The sequence below is a fragment of the Odocoileus virginianus genome, chromosome 2 (assembly GCF_023699985.2).
Source record: "Odocoileus virginianus isolate 20LAN1187 ecotype Illinois chromosome 2, Ovbor_1.2, whole genome shotgun sequence".
NCBI classification, from domain to species: Eukaryota; Metazoa; Chordata; class Mammalia; order Artiodactyla; family Cervidae; genus Odocoileus; species Odocoileus virginianus.
In genome coordinates, this window is record NC_069675.1 from 83,553,460 (window position 1) to 83,574,174 (window position 20,715).

General features: G+C 42.1%; 1 protein-coding gene across 2 annotated transcripts in view; it reads left to right on the plus strand.

The window, feature by feature from the left end:
- The first annotated feature begins 5,242 nt into the window (after positions 1-5,242).
- YWHAQ (tyrosine 3-monooxygenase/tryptophan 5-monooxygenase activation protein theta) overlaps positions 5,243-20,715 on the plus strand; it is a 30,897-nt gene continuing 15,424 nt past the window's right edge. The window contains exons 1-2 of one of the 2 annotated variants that reach the window (XM_020912036.2): positions 5,243-5,352; positions 5,878-6,217. In XM_020912036.2, coding sequence (XP_020767695.1) covers positions 5,924-6,217 — 294 coding nt within the window. In that variant the 5' untranslated portion in view covers positions 5,243-5,352; positions 5,878-5,923. Of the gene's footprint in view, positions 5,353-5,844; positions 6,218-20,715 lie in introns of both variants that reach the window. The other variant, XM_020912037.2, reaches the window with a different exon arrangement.

The following is a 20,715-nucleotide window of genomic DNA, read 5'->3' on the forward strand; positions in this document are numbered from 1 at the left end:
CTGTAGGGGGTAGATCTAGGAGAAACTGTATTTCTGCTGGAGTCTGAAGTTTGTGGGAGACCCAGGGAGAGCTGACGTTACAGAGCAAGTTCAAAGTCCGTCTGCTGGAAAATTCTCTCTTGCTCGGGGGAGATCGTTCTTCTTATTTTATTCAGGTCTTCAACTGGTGGATGTGGCCCACCCATATCAAAGGGAGCAATCTGCTTACTCAGACTCCACAAAGTTAAATGTTAATCTCTCCCTGAAACACTCTCATAGAAACATCTGGAATAATGTATGATCAAATACTGGGCACACTGTGACCCAACCAAGTTGACACATAAAATTAACCATTGCCCTGAACAAAGTGAAGAATGTAATCTTACACATGTAAGACCACAAGCATGTCTCCAAATGAAACCAGCAGCTGTGTCTAGAAAGAGGTTCCCAAAATGCCTGCAATGGTCCCCTTGCAGAGACAGCTTCACAGGTTCTTTTTTTACTCTCTTTTGTACATTTATGTATTGTTTCATTTTTAATATGATGTGTGCTGATGGTTTAGTCTCTAAGTCGTGTCCAACTCTTGCGACCCCATGGACTGTATGTAGCCCGCCAGGCTCCTCTGTCCATGGGATTTTCCAGGCAAGAATACTGGACTGGGTTGCCATTTCCTTCTCCAGGAGATCTTCCTGACCCAGGAATTGAACCCAGGTCTCCTGTGCTATAGGCAGATTCTTTACCAACTGAGCTACAAGGGAAGTCATGATGTGTGCTGTTACATTTTTTTTTTTTTGCTGTTACATTTTTAATCAATACTGTTATCATCACTATTATCATTACAAAAGCAATCTTTTTTTTTTTTTAAGTAACTTATTGACATATAGGAAATCCTGGAGAAATGTCAGAATGCCAAAGTCCTTCCCCAAAAGGCTAGTGGAACAAATGTTGGTTCAAAATGCCTGAAATCCTACCAGTAAACTTTTTTTTTTTTGGCCATGCTACATGGCTTGTGCTGAGTCCTAATCGCTGGACCGTCAGGAAATTCCCCTACCAGTGAACTTTTATTCTTCAAATGTAAGAGCTTTCTTTCATTTAAAATGCAAATTGTAGCAGAAGAACTATTGCCGGAAGACTTATCTGTGCTTTAATGACGGAATGATTTGATTAGATATTTCTCTCTGAGAACACACAGTGAGAGTTGGAAAACAATAAATAGCCCATGGGTGTCCAGGAGGTGCCAGAATCGGGACACCCACAAGCACAGACGGATGTCTGCAGATGGCAAGAATGAGCTTCATTCGCTGCAGGGCTGATGGGAGACAGTTTCATTGGCCTGACCCAACCCTCAGCCAGGAAATGTGTGAGAAGACCCTGCCCTGACCAAACTGCCCTGGCTCTCAGTGAGTCTCATTTAGCCCCTCCAGGTGGAGTGGACAGTCAGGCAGTTTTTCCACCACCCTCTCAACAGAAGCACTGATGGTGATTATACGGAAATCTGCAATAAAAAGTCTCACTCACATGTTTGTCAGTGAAATACCTGCCACAAGGCCGGAGAGGAAGAAGTTCCTCTGGACCACCGACTGCTCTGGGCAAATAAACCACTGAAACAATTTATGAGAGTAAGCTCAACCAGAAGTACTCATTCATTCCGAAGTGTACACTGAGTGTAGCCATTCTGCAGACCATTAACTCCACTAATTACAACAGTGATTCAAGAGATAAGCCTTTACTAACTTTTTATAAGGCTCTGAGGCTTATAACAGGACCGGCACTTCCCTTCCTCCCCTGCACTCTACCACCAAGCAGAGGGAAAGAAGGGAAAAAAACCCCAATATTTACTGAACCCCTGCTGTATGCCTAACGTTTCCTGTGGGGTAGCTCCACGACCTCTTTGGGGTAGGGACTGCTTTTACAGGTTAGAAAACTGCCAGTGTTTAAGGTCAAATGTTAGTGTTCAGTCGTGTCTCACTCTTTGGGACCCCGTGGACTGTAGCCCACCAGGCTTCTCTGTCCATGGGACTTCGCAGGCAAGAATACTGGGGTGGGTTGCCATTTCCTTCTCCAGCAGATCTTCCTGACCCAGGGATTGAACCTGCATCTCCTATGTCTCTTGTATTGGCAGGCAGATTCTTCACCACTGAGCCACCTGGGAAGTTCAGGGTCAAACTGCAAATAAATAGCAGAGCTGGGTTTAGGATCTTCTGGCTTCAAGCTCAGTGTGTTCCCTCCAGCAGCTTCTTCTCACCAAGCAATTTAGAAAAAATAACAAGAACATCAAACAGATAAAGTAAGAACTCGATGCTTTCTTTCTTAGCTCTCTGTTCTCTAGAGTTCTTCCCAGCATGTTGAATATGGATGTTTAACATGTTTTATATTAAGCTAGGATGAAACTCTTAGAGAACAGAGACTAGCATGGTCTTTCCTAGAGTCCCTACAGCAGTGAGCGAAGGGCTGGCAGAGCCATTACAGGGATGGGCTTTGGTCACCAGGCAGTGCACACAGGTGTACATCCATCCAGGCTCTGCCATTGCTAGCTCTTCCACTCTGTGCTCGATCCAAGCATTGTGCCTCAGTTTCCTTATCTGTGAAATGGAGAAGGTGATCATAAGAGTAGAGTAAGTCCCCTGCATACGAATGAGTTCTGTTCTGAGAGTGCATTCATAAGTCCAATTTGTTCATAAGTCCAACAAAGTTAGTCCAATTACCCAACGAACTCAATCGGCTATATAGTACTGTATTGTAATGGGTTTTAATACTTTTCACACAAATGATACATACAAATCAAGCACAAATAATAAAACATGTTTAATCTTTCAGGACAGTCCCTTGAAAAGTACAGTAGTACAGTACAACAGCTGGCATACAAGGGCTGGCATCTCGGGAACAGGCAAGAAGAGTTACTGACCAGAGGAGGGAGCTGGCAGACTTGAAGGATCGTCAATAGAAGATGGAAGACAAGCTGCAGTGTCACTCACGCCTGACCTTCGTCAAAGGCACATTCACATCTTTGCAAGTTTGAAACTTGAAGGTTTGTAGGCAGGGGACTTACTGTACTACCTACTTCATAGTGGCTTTAAGCAGATTAAATGGGTTAAGACTTGCAAAAGACTTAAAACGGTGTTTGACACAAGTGATCACTCAATAAGCATTAGCTCTTTATGTGTCCAGGGGCTTCAATCCCCCGAGTTTTAATTTTCTCTGAGTTCTTTCAGGGGCAGAGGACTTTAGATTTAACCTACCCCTCTGGTCCCTGATGAAACATAATTTTATACTGTGCCATTGCTTCCAAGCAGTTTTTACTCATGAGTTCGGGTGATTGTAACTATGAGTTGCTGCTCAATAAATATCTGATTGGATGAAAGCAGAAATTACAGAGATTGAGTTACAGAGAAAAGTAAACCTTGCCCAAGGTCACCTCGGGCGATGGCAGTACAGTCCAGGCTTTCTGATAAAGAATTAGTGTTCTTGCTCTTACCCTCTCTCCCTACCAGAGGTTCTATCCCCTGACCATCCTGTTTCGAGGTCTCCATTCCCCACTCACCTCTGCTGGGCTGTGTCTCCTCTGGCCTGAACTGTCTATAATTCCAGTAAGCTTGAAATGCACTGGTCATACAGAAAGCATTTTATCTGCCCCTGCACATGCAAATTCTTTCCATGGGGATTTCTTGGTGTCCGGCTCCACCCCAGCCCACATAGCCATAAACACTCGTGTGTCTACAGCCTGGCCCCAGGGATTCCAGAAATAACAGCAGGGCCCTCCATTAGAACGCTGGAACACAGGAAGGCATTTCTGCATTAAGACGCAAGTCCTTTCCAGCCCAGGCCTCTCCTGTCTGTCAAAGCACAAAGCAACCTTTACAAGTCAGGATAGGGAGGGGCAGCCTGGAGGGAGTTTAGATTTCTGGAAAGTTCGCGCCTTCTCCTGCTGTCAGTGCTTAGATCTCCCATTCTAGAGGGTCTCCAGATCGGCTTCTAAGACCTCCACTTAGAATGTGAAATTCTTTCTTGGCTGTGGCATTCTTTGCTCTCAATGATCTGTTTTCCCTTGGACGTGATGGAACTGGAATCACGGCAGTGTGAGCCCAGATGGCACAAAGACCACTCTCCAGACACCCAGGACAGCCACCTTATTTGGAGTCTGGCACTGGGAACTTTCCGGAGAGAAGGGAGTGGCAGGAGGGGAGCGCCCCGTTTAAAGGGAAGGGAAAGGGCTGGCGATGACCCTGAATAGAAGCCATCTGAGGCGGTCGCTCTCATTTCAGAAGGGTGTTCACAAGGGAAAGTCAGCAGTCAACATCTAGGGAGAGAAGTTAAGCTTTTCGATTGTCCTCCCAAAAATAATACCAGAAGATAAAAAGCATGTACATGTAAGACAGTAGTGATGTGAAAAATAAGTATTTAAATGCGTGACCTGGAAAGTCTGGAAAGAAATATAAAAACAGTTGCTTTAGGGGGTGTTATTCTCCCAATTATCCCTAAGGTCATTTCCCACTTTAAAGAAAATCATAATATCTGGCAATGCCTGGACTTTTTTGGGGGGGTATTTTCCAAGGAAATTTCAGGTTTTAGGTGCCCGTCTGAAAACGAACGTATCGTGTAAAACCCAAGCTTATGCCACTTTCTCCAGGAACTAATTCCTCTTTAATGGGGATGGGATTATTTCTAATTCACGGTCCCCATCGCAACGTCATTAAAGGCTGGGTTCACTGTCTTGAGCTCCAAACCTTTGTCACGAATAGGAAGGTGGAGGAAAGACAGGAGCTTGGGTAACAAAACAGCCGATGGTGTCACCCTCCCAGGCCCGACCTCACCCGGGCCGACGAGAGCCGCAGCTGCATGGGGAGCCCACAAGATGCAGTGAACCGTCTGCAACGCCGCTGCAGCAGGAGAACCCGGCCACCACAGGAGAGGTCGTGCGAGCCTCCTGGCTCTCGTGCCGCGCCCACGAGTGTCGGGGGTGGCGGGGAGGATGAGGGGCGTTGGTAACAGCATTGCCATGGTAACAGTGACGTCCTTTTACCCTGGATCTAATTGGAGGAAACCCCGTGGCCGAAGCCGCAGCCTGCCGGCCAACCGAACTTGCCCAAGCCGACCCACCCTCCTAGCCTCCCCTTCCCCCCTCCCGCCCCGCCCCTTTCTCCCCACCCCCGTTTCCGCGCGCTCAGTCCTCATTGGCCAGAGGCGGGGAGGGAGGCGGAACTCTCGAGGACATCTCAACGCGCCATTGGCGGGGGTGGGCGGCCGCGAGGGGCCGGGCGGCTCGGCGGCCCCGCCTTTCGGCTCCGAGGTAGGCTGAGACGGGAGGGTCCTCGGCTAAAGCCAGAAGAGGGATCCAAGTGGTGGGACTCGCGCCGCGGCCGCGGAGACGTGAAGGTGAGCGCCGGGGTCGCCCCGGGGTGCGGGGCTGGGGGCGGGGGGTGGGAAATCCCCCCTCGGGGGTCCGGCCGGGCCTGTGAGTCCGGCGGGAGGCCTTCCCCGGGGTGGGGGGGCGGGGGGAGAGAACGGCCGGCCCGGACGCCCGCTCTCCTCAGGGACAGGCTCCGGCGGGAAGGTGCGGGCCAACGGCCGCTTCCATCTTGGGCCCCGGGCGGGCGCGGGAGCGGCCCTTTCTCGTCACCCCCGCCTCACCTCACCTCAGCTTCTCCTCACGCCGAGCCGCCCGGCACGGCGGGCGCCACCCTCCCCCTCCCCACCGCCCCCCCGCCCTCCCCGGCGTCCCGCGGTGGGGGGGAGCGTGGGCGGGGGGAGGGAAATTCAACTGGGCCGTGCGCGCTGGGACGGACAAAAGGGGCGGCCGGGCGGCGGGGCGCATTGTCTGATGGCGCCGCCCCCGCCCTCCTGCCGCCCCCCGGCGCCCGCCCTCAGGCCTCCTCGCCGCGTCCCCCCTCCCCCCGCCAGCCCCCCGGGTCCGCGCTCCACCTCGCTGTCCGCTCCCCCGGCCCCCATGGAGAAGACGGAGCTGATCCAGAAGGCCAAGCTGGCCGAGCAGGCCGAGCGCTACGACGACATGGCCACCTGCATGAAGGCCGTGACGGAGCAGGGCGCCGAGCTGTCCAACGAGGAGCGCAACCTGCTCTCGGTGGCCTACAAGAACGTGGTCGGGGGCCGCCGGTCCGCCTGGAGGGTTATCTCCAGCATCGAGCAGAAGACCGACACCTCGGACAAGAAGTTGCAGCTGATCAAGGACTACCGGGAGAAAGTGGAGTCCGAGCTGAGGTCCATCTGCACCACGGTCTTGGTGAGTCCCATGGACCTTCTCCGGGTGCAGGGAGAAGTAGGAGGCATGGGGGACGGCGGCGGAGGGCCCCCCCCGCTTTGTGTAAGCCCCTCCCTCGGGACGTTCATGGCAGCGGAATGGGGGCCGGGGCTTGCCTGATGGTCTGTCGCTGTGTTTGAGGTGGTTAGCTTTGGCCTCTTTCTTGTGTCACTTCAGTTCTTGAGATCAAGAAGCTTTTTTCCCTCCCCCACACCTCCCTCCTCAGTGGTAAGGAGATCTTTCCTAGATAGTGGGTTGGTGCATTTCAGTTTTTGAGATCAAGAAGCTTCCCCCCGCCCCCAGCAGTGGTAAGTAGATCTTTTCCTAGATAGTGGGTTGATGCATTTCAGTTCTTGAGATCAGGAAGCTTTTTGGTTTTTTCCCCCCTCCCCAGTGGTAAGTAGATCTTTCCTAGATAGTGTGGATTGCTCCACACCAGATAACTTTGAAACGTGCGAGTAGGTTGGTACCAGACTGAAACTCGTTCCTCACCTTACAGAGGCGATCTGGGAACCCTTCTTCACATGTATTTAATCAATTCATAATGACAGAGTAAGTCGGTTCTCCTCCCAAACCTAGGAATGCAAATTTACTTCGAAAACCTGAATAGATTGTTCGTTTTTCAAGTAGAGTAGCTGTTGAGCTTTTTCCTCCTTAAAAATGGGGAAGGGGGAGAGTTTGGTAAATGTGGTAAAGGCACAGCTAAATAAAAAGAATGAAGTATCCTGGCGAATTTCAGTACGGGAAAGGGATAACGTTCCCTTGCTGCTCCATAGCTACACTTAAACCCTGAGGTGTTGAAATGAATTCCTATTTGGCGTAGAGCAAGCAGGGAAAGCTGTCCAGGTTTTGAACTGTCCGGTCTTAGCAAGGGTGGGTTTTGGGTGGAGTAGGGTGACTGCTATGATTCACGCTTATTACTGAGAACATTTTTAGCTTTGTCATTGTATGATCTTTTGATTAGTAAGGTAAGGTTTTCAAATTTCAGTACCACTGTTGTATCCGGAATGTTCTTAAGGGTCTGCTAATAAAATACGAAATATCTGATGTCCTTACCTGTTTTCACTGCCACTTTTACAAGAGGACTACTAATTTTTGATGTGTGTGTTAACACATGTTTTAGGTGGGCTTTGAAAGACACATCTTGTAGATTGGTGATTTTTCAAGAGGGACTAGAGGGGAAAATGCCTCTTGTTCTCCCAACCTTTTTTTTCCTTGCTCCATCAGATTCGTGGGGCAGGATTTTTTTTCTTTCACCTCCTTTTCCAGTACAAATAATAGGCAATCTGAATAAAATCAGGCTGATGAGAATAGCTGGTAAAGGGGGGAAGGAAGCAATGCAGAGTGTGTACAAAGTGGAGAAAACCATACTGAGATTTTTTGCTTTAAGAAAGTCATATATTCATCTCTGTTTTCCACTCCCTGCCTAGTGTAGAGGCCCGTAGGATTTTTAAACTGAATTGCTTGTATTAAAAAAAAGTTGCCAACTTATAAAGGTGATTGTAGACTTCAGTTGCACGTGGTAGCAGTTGTTGGCAACATCCATTGTGTCATCAAGGAAGACTGTAAGAACTCCCACTGTTAACAAGAAGCTTTTCTGTGCAGGTGTTACTTTGGGGCGCTCTCACAGCATATTTCAGTCTCTTGTTCTGTGCTGTTACTTCTTTGCAGTTTGTTATTTACCCTGCAGCAATTCAGAATGACCACAGAATTTTTCCTGTTCTATAGCAAGTTAACTGGGAATATTTGTTTTATTTTCTGGCTCCTATAAATTTTAGTTTTTATGATGGCTTAAGTGGAGGCGAGTTTGCTTAGTTGATAAGTGACTTGAAAGAAATCAAGAAGATCGTTTCAGTAGGCCAGATCCCCTGAAATTAGGACAGGTTTTTTGTTTCTGTTTTTTAAACTAAGTGAAATAGAAAAGTTCAGATGTCAGGGTATAAATAAAACATTTTTATTAGTAAAATGGCTTAAGAAACCAATTGTGACTTAATGGCCAACTTACAAAAAAATCCTGAGAAAGCCCATCTTCAAGTTGTCTTGTGTTTGATAGCTTAGCATGTTCAAGGCTCTGTGCTAAGCAGCAGGGGAAGAACAAAGCTGAGAACTGGAGATTTTGTCCTCCAGTAATTTATAAAAAGGAGTGCATGTGAAAGTACTCAAATATAAATATGTAATTCCCAGAAGACAGTTCTGAACAAAATGCTCTGTCGTTTGAAGGAAGCAGAAACCTCAGGAAAGGCTTTACAAGGAGTGACTTTTGGAATGAGCATCAGAGGAGGAGGATGGGAGTGGGGGGTATCAATATTTCAGGCAGAACAGGCAGAAGGAATATACAGGATCGGCCTTATCCATGGAAAAGGGTTTGTGTGAAGAGCAGGATATGTGTAGAGCTATTGTAGTAGAAAAGCCTGTAAGAGGGTAGCAACTATGTAAGAGAATGTCAGAGGGAATTTTTCTTATTTGATTGACAGTGGGAAGATTTTTTAATGATGTGTAGGTGGCAGCATCTAGAATTCACAGTTTGGGTGCTAATTACCAGTTTGTAATCTGAACTGATAAGAAGGGTTGGTTAGTGAAAAAGTCTGATGATTGGTAAGTTAGTGATTTAATAAGGAATCTATCAAAATAATGGGGAAAGAAAAATGAAATCTAAAATTGTTGGACATGAGTGCTAAGATTAGGTTGTCTCTTTTTGCTCCCCTCTGGTAAACAGGAAGCGGAATTTGGTGTGGAGGAAGCAGATGACACTGACGTGTTATAGGACTCTAGTAGTTAAAGAGTAACATAGAAGATAGGCAGGATTTTGGTCATAAGTAGAGATTCTTGGCCTTTCTGTTTGATAGAGTAAGTTTTGGGTGGAATTAGTTGGACTATTAACTCAAAATGAACATGGTGGACAACTCAACCTTTTTGATAATCACTGTGTTGAGAGAGGATATTGAATTGTGGAGGCAGTAAAAAATGTTGAAATGCAAGTAATCTAAAGAGATAACGAAATAACGGGACCCAAATGGTCAAGACCAAATTCTTTGTAGAATCTAAGAGAAGTTAGAGAGGAAGCTGTCACCAAGTTATCTGTCTTTGTCATTTGTGAAACCAGAGAGTTGGGCTAAAATTTCTGTCTCTTCCAATTCTGGTATTCTTGGACTATTAAAGTTATATGCTCCCAGTCATTCCACCTGTGCTCTGACTTCCAACATTAAAATGAGTAGTTTTTGTAGTCCAGGTTGAAGAACATGTCATTCATTAGTTGTTAAATGTTAAAAGCAACTTTGTATAGCACAGGGAATTATATTCAATATTCTGTGACAAACCATAGTGGAAAAGGACATAGAAAAAGAATGTACGTGTATATCTATAACTAAGTCGCTTTGCTGTAAGCAGTAATTAACACAACATTTTAATTCAACTTTACTTCAATAAAAAAATATACAGTCCCAAAAAAAAGAAAAATGTTGAAAAGCTGACTTTAGGAAGAGGTGATGAAAAAGTCATTGGTGATCCCATTAAGAAATGTTGGAAATGGTAAAGTTTAAGTAAAAATGATTAATAAGTTGTATGACAGAAAGGCAGTGGTTAAAAAATTGAGTAAGGTGTTCAGGAGTCATTAAGAACTTGGGTGTGAGGTAAGGGCAAATCGAAGGGGGTATATAGAGCCCTTCTGGGACTTGGGAACAAACATCATGTACAAAGTCCATGACCTTGGAGGAAGAACAGGACACTAAGCAAATGCAGTATACAAGGTAACCTCTGTCTCTGTTGGTATGTAAATCCTGTTGTCTTAATTCTGTAATACATTTGAACTCAGTTGTGTTCTAAATGAATGTCTTACAGAAAATGTGTCTAGTGCCAGTTATTATTTTGAAGTAAGAAACCAGTATGTTCTTGATAGTTAGTCTTAACGTAAGCTTACTGACATGATTGAAAAATAATGGGCTCTGGAGTCAAGACTGACTGTTTTAGGATCACTGCTCTGTAACCTTATAATTTTGCGATTCTAGGCAAGTTTCTTGCAGCCTCTGTTTCTTTATCTGTGAATTGGTGAAGATGATGCTTGTCTTTATAGGCTTGTAGTTAAGATAATAGGTAATAGCTGACATTTACAGGGCTTTTACTATATGCCAGGCACTGCTTTAAGAACTTGATATACCCACTGTGTTAAGAAAACAGGGACATGAGGAAGTTAAGTAACTTGGTTGATGTCACAAAACTGAGTTTGGAAGAGCAAGGAATCCAGATGGTGTGACTCCAGATGAAATTGTGTGAAACACATTTAGCTCTAAATAACATAGTAACTGACTAAAAGATCAGTGTTTTGAGGAATTTGTACAGTTTGATAAGTGTAAATTAGTAGGGAAGAGGGTAGATCTGTCGTGGACAAAACTCACCTGATCTGTAATTTTGATGCCCTCCTCAATAAAATGCAGTAACATTTTAAAACTTGACTTTTGCATTTTTTTTTTTGCCATTAAAATGTAAGCTCCTTGAAGCTAAGAGTTCTTTTTGAAGAGTGAAATGGAGTGGAATATTGTATATATGGACATATAAGGCTTGATCAGTGGTTCTCAGTCAGGTGAATTTACCCACCAGGGGACATTTGGCAAGTTCTGGAGATAGTGTTTTTGGTTGTCAAGACTCAGGTGGGAGTGAAGAGTTGCTACTAACGTCCTGTGAATAGAAGCCTAAATGCTGCTGATCACTTAATGCATAGCTGATCACTTAATGCATAGGAGAATCAGTCTCCTGCCACAGAGAATTACCCAACCCAAATGACAGCAATATCAAAGTTGAGGAACTCTGAGTTAGGTCATAAATAAAAATTGAATTGTATGACACCTGTCCTTTAGGTTCTTACTAAATACATTGGCATCTTGTCAGAACCCTTTGTCTAAGATCTCAGTTATTTTTTATTTCTTTGTCACTCTATATGCTGTTTAACTCTACAATTCACCTTTCTGGCAGTTATTCAGGGGACCCTGTATTTTCAAAGTTCCACCTTAGGGTTACCTGTAAGGCCTTGAGCTTTTTTTTTTTTTTTAAGGAAAAAAACCAACCTTGGCACAGAGAAAAAGGATCCAACTGAAATTATAGTGAAACCTATTTAGAAAGTGGCAGTTAAAATTGCTGAGTGGCAAGTATTTCCCTCCTTTTCCTAACTGCCATTAATAGTATAGCATATGTGGTTCTAGACGTAAACCCTGTAGTGTATTTATTTGGATGTTGTGTAATGATGCTAATGCCCTATTGAACATTTAGATTGTAAACAATTTTTCTCTGTCACAAACAACACTGAAAAGAACATCCTTGTTGCTTTATGCAAGACTTTACTTAGTTGGGAAATGAAATTTCCAGTTTTTTCCCAGATAGCCCTCGGAAAAGATTTATGTGTGTTTATACTGTCGTTAGCTGTTGCTGAGAATGGCCATTTCCCCTCACCCTCTCCAGCACAGATAGTTGTTTGAGGTTAACAAAAATCTAGTTACTGAAAGGGTTGAAATTTTACCTCTTTGTTCACCTCCTAAGGATATAATGAGGACTACCTTTGTTGTCACAAAGGGCTAGTTGTCAGACTTTTTTTTTTTTAAAGTCTCATATACGGTTTCACTTGCTATGATAAACCTAGACCAGCATATTAAAAAGCAGAGACATCACTTTGCCGACAAACATCCATCTAGTCAAAGCTATGATTTTCCCAGTAGTCATGTATGAATGTGAGAGTTAGACCATAAAGAATTTTGAGGGCCAAACAATTCATGCTTTTGAATTGTGGTGCTGGAGAAGACTCTTAAAGAGTCTCTTGGACAACAAAGGAGATCAAACCTATTAATCGTAAAGAAATCAACCCTGAATATTCATTATAAGGACTGATGCTGAAGGTCCAGTACTTTGGCCACTTGATGCAGAGTTGACTCTTTGGAAAAAGACACTGATGCTGAGAAAGATTGAGGGCAGGAGGAGAAGGGGGGCGACAGAGGATGAGATGGTTGGATGGCATCACTGACTCAATGGACATGAGTTTGATCTAACTTAGGGAGATAGTGAAGGACAGGGAAGCCTGGCGTGCAACAGTTCATGGGGTCACAGAGTGGAACATCACTTAGCGACTGAACAACACCAGTTTCACTTATAAAATGATACCATGTCATGAGATTAGGTAATTCAAGGTGCTTGACAATTGGGAAATCTGCTTGATCATACTGATGTTTATTTCTTTATGATATTTATCAATGCCAGTTTTTGTGTTTAGCACTAGTTCTTTCAGAGCAACAGCAGAAGGTATCTTTGTACCATTGACTTTCTAGGTATCAAGGAGGGATGGTAGAGAAATATCGTTTGAAAGATGTGAAACGAAGAAAAATTATAGTTCATCCATTTCTACTTAAATAATTTGATCAGATTATAAACATCGTTTATATATTGAAGTATTTAAAGACACAATGATGGTATCTGCAACTTCAAAATAGTAGGAAGGGGGTTAAGGTGAAACAGGTGTGTGTGTGAATTAATAAAGTAGCAGCTGGCTTTAATGAGAACTCATCATGCTCTCTCTTGTATATGTTTGAGATTTTCCATGGTTAAAAGGTTTTCTCCCCTAGAAATTTTCCACTCTTAGGTTTTTACACAAGAGAAAAAGCCCTGTACAAGAGTGACCATAGTAGCTTTGTTCTTCGATCAGAAAACTGAAAACAGTCCATTATTAGGAAAATGAATTAACTGTGGTATATTCATAGAGTACTACTCAGCAGTAAAAAGGAATGGACTATTGATACATACTGTAATATAGATGAATTTCAAAAACATCCTAAGTGAAGAAGCACATAATGTCATTCTAGTTATGTGAAATTCTAGAACAAGCACAAGTAGTCTCTAGGTGAAAAATCAGAAGAGTGGGAACTTCAGGGGATAGAGGAACTTTCTATGGTGATTGTAACGGTCTTTGTGCTGATACAGATTTGAGTTACACATGTACATGCGTTTGTGAAACTTGGCAAGTATGTGCTTAATGTTTGTACTTTTCATTGTAAATTTTTACTTCAAAAGAAAATAAACATTGGTTAGTCACAGTCATGTATTGATATCTTCAGTTTACACAAAAACTAATTGGATAGGTATATGTATGATGAAGCAATTTGGTCAAAGGTTAATTGTAAGATATGGGTAGTGGTTAAGCTCACTGTTGCCATGTTAATGGTATAATATTCTACATTGCTGTGGTTGAATGCCTTTAATACTTAATGGGAAAAAACCCCCAAAACAGTGAAGCCCACGTCTTGTTGACCTCAAGATAGGAGAACTTATGGAAAGGTATTGGTGTCCACTTAGAAGATTGGGCTGATAGACTCGGCACCATTGGCTTTTGCTTTTATTTGGTGGTAAGTGCTAAATAGATAAAGAATGCAATGGAAGACTTAACGTAATTTACTATACTCTGGGGCAGTGGTTCTCAAACTTATTGGTCTTAAGACCCCTTTGCACAAACTTAAAAATATTATGGAACAGCAAGAACAAAAAATTGTGGAACCTAAAAGCTTTTGTTTGTGTAGATTATACCTATAGATATTTACATTATTAAAATTTTAAACTGAAGATTTTATAACCCATCTTACAATAATAAACATTTGAAATTAACATTACTAGTTTTTTTTTCAGTTGTGGTAAAGTATACCTGATGTCGCTTCCCTTGTGCCTCAGATAGTAAAGAGTCTGCTTTCAATGCGGGAGACCTGGGTTCAGTCCCTGGGGCAGGAAGATCCCCTGGAGATGGAAATGGCAACCCACTCCAGTACTCTTGCCTGGAAAATCCATGGATGGAGGAGCCTGGCAGGCTACAGTCCATAGGGTCACAAAGAGTTGGACACAATTGAGCGACTTCACTTATACCTGATGTCAGATTTACCTTTTTAAGCATGCAGTTCTGTGGCATTAAGTACATTTGCTTTGTTGTACAGTCATCACCAGCATTTCAGATCTTTTTCATCTTCTCCAGATGAAACTCTACCCATTAAACACTAACTCCGTATTCTCCCATCCCAGGAACCACCATTTTACTTTGTCTGAATTTTACAAAGATATGTCATAGAAGTGTATGAGATATTACATGTATTAAATATGTCATGTATTAGATATGGCATAGAAGTGTAATAATAATATTTTTTAAAAAGAAAATTGAGAATAGTGGCATTGTTTTATTTGTTGTATCACACCTTTTGTAGCTTGTGGAAAACTCCACTCATGAGAGCGTGACAGTAAAAAAGCAAATAGTATCTTAATATGTATTATGAAAGTGGTTTGTGCTTTTGCCCCACCCCACTCAAAAAGATGGGGGGAGGGATCGGAGTTCTCAGAAAAAGGCAGAGACATTACTTTGCTGATGAAGGTCCATCTAGTTAAAGCTGTGATTTTCCCAGTAGTGATGTATGGATGTTGGATCATAAAGACTGAACGCCGAAGAATTGATGCATTTGAGCTGTGGTGTTGGAGAAGACTCTTGAGAGTCGCTTGGATGGCAAGGAGATCAAACCAGTCAATCCTAAAGGAACTCAACCTTTAATATTCATTAGAAGGACTGATGCTGAAGCTAAAGCTCAAATACTTTGGCCACCTGATGCGAAGAACTGACTCATTGGAAAAGACCCTACTGCTGGGAAAGATTGAAGGCAGGAGGAGAAGGAGACAACAGAGGATGAGATGGTTGGATGGCATCACTGACTCAATGGACATGAGTTTGAGCAAACTCCCAGAGTTGGTGATGGACAGGAAGGCCTGGTGTGCTGCAGTCCATGGGGTTGCAAAGAGTCCAACACAACTGAGCCACTGAACAACAACAGAGGAGTTCTCAACACACTTTGAAAATTGCTGCTCTTGGATCATTTTGTGTGATTGAGCAGGTTTCTAAGTAGTTGTGATTATGTGGTGATAATGAAATTTGTAAAACCGTTCCCTCCTTTCTTATTGCCCAGTCTCTCTACCCCCCAAATTATTCTAGGAGTATAGATTTGGAGACCAGAAAAATCACAGACTTGATAATAAAGAAAATTTTATTTTAGGTATTGGGTAAGAAAGAATCTCTGGTTAATTCCTGAAAAACTTAGTTAAGAACTGGTATGTTGGAATGGCTTCTGCTTCCTTACGTTAGAATGGTTAAGGAAGGTTAATTTGATTTCACTCCCTAGTACCCAGCCTAGAAGCTGAGTTGGCATGAATGAAATTTGTAGATAATGGCTTTTGGAGCTGGTTGCATTTAGGTTTGAAAGTTAGACAGCTCTTGGAGACAGGAAGTCAGGTTAGCTGTTAGCCAGTGTTGGTTGAAGCATTTTAATGAAACTTGTCTTTTGCACAGATCTTGACTATCCATTTACATTCTTTCCATCCATAGGAACAGCACTTTGCATAATTTCTTATTTCTGCTGCACGTTTTGCTCCAGATGGATTTGGCATAGTGTGGTGCTAAATATATGTTGTAAAGTATCCTCAGTTAGTTTACTGCCTTAAAGCTTTGAACATCCTCTTATGTTTGCTGCAAGCTTTACTCAGAGAAACAGTGGTGTGGAGGGTGGGAACATGACAGTAATGACCCATGTAAATTTAATCTTAATGCTTGTTAAGCATTAAATGCTTAATACTTAATCTTAATGCTTTATTACTTAAAGGACAGTCTTAGATTTGTCTTTGTAAATGTCAGGATGATTGTGGGAAATATGTGGGAAAGTACGTGAAAATACTTTAAAACTGTAATGACATTGATTTTTAAATCAGACTTTATATTGTTACTTATCTAAAATACTTAGTACTCCCATTTTCCTTCTTGTTTTGCTCATTCCACCAGACATTATTTGAACACAGCTCAGAAAAGCTTTACTCTTTTAAAAACTACAGTATTAGACACCTGCAATTAAACATATATGTATTAGGTGTTCTGATCTTTCAACCTGGTACTATTTCCAGGTATCTGGCAATATGTTTTTTTAGGCTTTCAATGCTCATGTTGTCCTCTCAGGATTCTGATGGACTAGTAAAGAGGTTACAAAGGTTATCATAAGGGTTTATGCATTTTTGATCAGAAAATACTCTAGATTATTTGGGTACTTATTACAGAGACCAGGTATTTGATTCTTGATGAAAATTTTAATTATTTTAAAAATTAAAGATTTTAATTTTAGCTTTTAATGCATTTGAAAAAAATTGCATAATATTTAAACATGCAGGGACTAGCATTGGAAATGGGAAATGATGTATATTGAAGTGACTTTATGTTCCTGAACAAATTGAGATGGGAGTCTATGTCAAACTACTGGTGGTTCCCTGGAAATTTTTATTTCCTCCTTACCTTTCTCATAGTTGCCAAGATATTTAGAGTAGAGGAAAAAACCTTGAGAACCAACTTATTAGAGAAAGGATGGCGAGAGTAACAACTTCAAAAGATTAGGGAAAGAGGTGGGGAGAATGCATTGGCCGAGCTCAATAACAAAAGTTGTTAATTTTGATGAAATATGACGTTTCTTTTTCTTAGATTGCTTGTGCTTCTGTTACAATATATTTAAGAAACCATTATGGAATTCAGGGTCATAAAGATTTATATCTATGCTCTCATCTAAGAGTTTTATCATCTTAGTTCTTATATTCAATTTTTGGTCCATTTGAGTCTGTGCTCTTCAAGTAGGTAGAGCAGCCCCATTTTATATTTTACTATATATTGGTATTGCTTGATAAGACTTGGCATAAAGGGAGAGAAAAGAACACTTCCCTCTGTGTTCCAGCCACATAGAATTACCTATGGTTCTCTCCTATATTGTGTAGTTTCTTAGCATTGCTCTTACTCTCTCCTCTGTTTAAGTATGGGTTGTTAAGTTGATATATTTCCTTTCCCATCGTCTAGTAATGAGACCCAATTCTATATTGTCTGGAGTTTACAGTGTCCTGAGTTACTCTAGTGGCTTCCTCTTAAGTCAGATCATTATTGGTAAGCTGTAAGGGTATATAAGAACAAGGACTTTCATTTTTATTTTTTCTTTTGATTACTCTTAATAATTTTTCAAAATTATTTTTTGTGTGTGTTGTACCCAGTAGTTCAGTTGAATATAATCAGTAACCAATGTAAGTTTAGTGGCCAGTGCAGATTAATTTTCTTATCATGGCCTCTTAAATTCCTGTTGACCCTGTTCTTCTCTTTATGCCCTGAAATAGATTTTGTAGACTAAAGGCTAGACCAGAGGGTTGTATATAATGCAACTGCAGAGATAAATGCATTTGGTGCGGCTTAGCCATAGATGGAAAAGTTAATCTGCAAAAGTTGTGTAATTTCTATAATGTAGAAACGGCTTAATTCAATTTTGGCATAGACTAACAAAAGACAAAGCTCATGTGAAAGTACACTGGTATCTTTGCTATTATCTATTTTTGGTAGTTTTCTTAAGATACAGCAAAACTTGACCCATCTACTAAGCTAGGAAGGCAATTTGACCTATTTTTAATTGCTTGAACATACTTTCTTTTAGGATGTCTGTCCAGTTGGACAAACTAAGATTTGACTTCCTGTTCTGTTCGTTTTGTTTTCCTTTTAAGGAACACTCTTGTCTTCTCACTATCATTTGTCTTGTTTTACTTTGCAAATTGCAAGGGCTAACATAGTTTCTGGATACTCACATAGTTTCTTTGTTCTCTAAGGGGAAGGAAGTGTGGACGCTGATATTTGCCTTGGTTCTTTTGGTAGCACCGATCTGTAAATGTTGGCAAATTGTGGCTGTGTATGTGTAATTGTTTATGATGCAGATCGGCAGACTTGGAAAGCAGTATTAGTGTTGCAAGTGTATGTATTAAACTGTCCTTCCAAACCTTCGTATTTTGGCCAGAGAGTTGGGAACTTTGAGGTGAAAGGATAATATTCCTATCTTGCTGTTGTGGCCACCCAATACCCAGCTGCTAAAACATGGAGAGACAGCAGGTCAGAGACAAAGGACTGAACACTACACTTGTTTCTAAGAGTATCTGGAATTGGCTGCTTTGGGTGAAGTAAGGGGACAAAGATCGTGATTTTCTTTAATGTTGCAGTTTACACAAACCTCATTATTTGTCTGAGGCTAAAACTCTTTCTGTTATGTGTCTTCACCACTGCAGTTGTAACAGCTCTGTAGCTGAGTTGGAAGATAAGACAAACGTTCTTCTACAGGAGAGTATTTTTATTTTTTAAGTGCTCATTGTTTAGGAGAGAGGGGTACTGTCCTCACAAAAGGGCCCCTAACAGTGCCACTGTGCTCCAGTAGTTGTTGGCAGTGGTACTGCTGTCCCTGGTACTTGTTTCACTTGCGTCATGGGATGCTCGACAGCTTGTGGACCAGGAGAAAGACTTCAGAAATAATTGGGGACAGGGGCATAGATAAAGGTTTTTCTCTTTTTGTTGAGAGCTGTGAATTCTTTTTTTCTGTTTGTTTCCCTATTTATCTTGTGGGTTTTAGCTCCTTGTTTCCTTTTGCCCACAAAAATAATTAACCACACAATTGCATGGACCACTCTGGCTTCTTTTACTTTCACTGTGACTATAGTAGCACGTGTCCCTTTGGATCTGAGGAATCTATATTAATTTCTCTGACCACAATGACAGGTCATCTTGTCACCTTAATTCATACTAATTTTAGATTATTAATTTAACAGATTTTCAACCAGTGTTGAATTTTAGGTCCGTTGTTCCTTTTAGAATCATATCTCAAAAGTTTGAACACTTTTTATACAAGGTGGTTTTTAGTCTACACCCTTTCTCCAGAATGGCCTGTTCACATTCATGAATGCTCCAGAGCTGTTTACATTTTAGTAAATAGAAATTGGAGATAATGAAGACTTGATAACCCTTCTTCCCAGGTTTCCCTCCCTCAGGTCAGGATAAGGAAGAATTGTTTGTCCGTCTGTCAGGGTGCCAGATGAACAACACACTAGTGTACATTTACAGCCCAGGGTTTGTCCCCTTGGACTCATGGCCTCCAGATCTTCGTTGGCACACAGAAAGGGGAGCTGCCAGAGCTACAGGTGAGGCAGTCTTTGTCAGCTGTGTTTACTGCTTGAAGGCAAATTTATTGGAGGAGCCAAATTAACATTAGAAGATTGTTTGATCACAGAAACCAACAAGAAGAGGCAGGAGTTGGATGATCTTAATGACTAGTTACTCTCAACTCTGCTGCATCCAGCTTTGCTACTTGAAGACTCGTCAGAGACCCGAGACCGTCTTCTCTGCATAGTGCTAGAGATATTATACTTACAACGTTTGCCTTTTCACGTGCCCATACCTGCTGTTTTGTTTCTTAGCATGCCACTGTAAATATTTCAGAGCTACCTCGTTATTCTCTGTTCCTCCTGCCAGTGCAGGAGTGGTAATAATGGATATATGTTGGATGTCAGTCACCCGAGACAGTGCCTCCCAGCTTCTTTGTATTGTGGCATATGGGAATAGCCATATCGTATGGCACACTGAGGAAATTGGATCTCTCCCCAAGCTTCATCTGCTGCTGTGATGGCCAAGGGGATCAGCCTTTACTTATCACTTAGGTTAGTCAAAAGCTCTAGGTTTGGAGTCTAATCTTGGAGGACCATGTGCGCTAGGCTTTAAGTTTATTCTTTAACAGGCCATTGGGATTTTTTGAGCAGTGGATTAACATACCCAAAATGGAATTTATGCTTAATCTTACAGCAGGATATAAAATGGGTTAGAGAAAGAAGAAAGCCTAAAACGTGGTAGATCAGATTATTGGATTAGTTGAAGTGAAATGATATGGTTAATTCTGGGTAATAGAAGTAGGAATGAGACTGAGAGGACAGGTGAAAATATTGGCTGAACAATTGGTGGTAGGATGGGAAATGGAGAGTGAAAAATCAGAGGTTGTGGTGATGAGCTGTGGATAGGAGGGATGGTGGGATGATTAGAAATAAGCAATGGAAATAAAAAAACAGGTTTGGAAATAAATTTATTTCTGTTTAAGGCATATTGAGGTCTAGTGGCTATTCATATTTCAAAAGGTGTAAGAACACTCATCCATGTGACACTGCAGAGAAGTAAGATTGTGGATAGAGTGGTGGGAGGGGGTGCATTACCTCTGGTACTTTATTGTATGACCTTTAGCCTTGTTGACTCACACACATCAGGGTGGAGCTATTTTTCATAGATCCAGTGATAATCAGGCTCATGTAACTGATGTATAAAATTGATAGTATTCATTTACAGTGAGGAATAACTAGCACAAAGATTGAAGTACTTGTGGTGTGACCAGTAAGTTCTCATTCAGAAGGCAGGCTCACATAGGAGTCAAGTCATAATGAGGGAGTTGCTTAGGAAATGTGGCATTATGACATGAGAAATTGCATGGCTGCTCACATGTTTAATGGCTGTCATCTCCAGGGTAGGGCATGGATTAGTCAGTGGATTGATTGACTGGGATTCTCACTCGTCTAAGACTATAAATTGTTATCCCTTATTATCATGGGGATTGATTCCA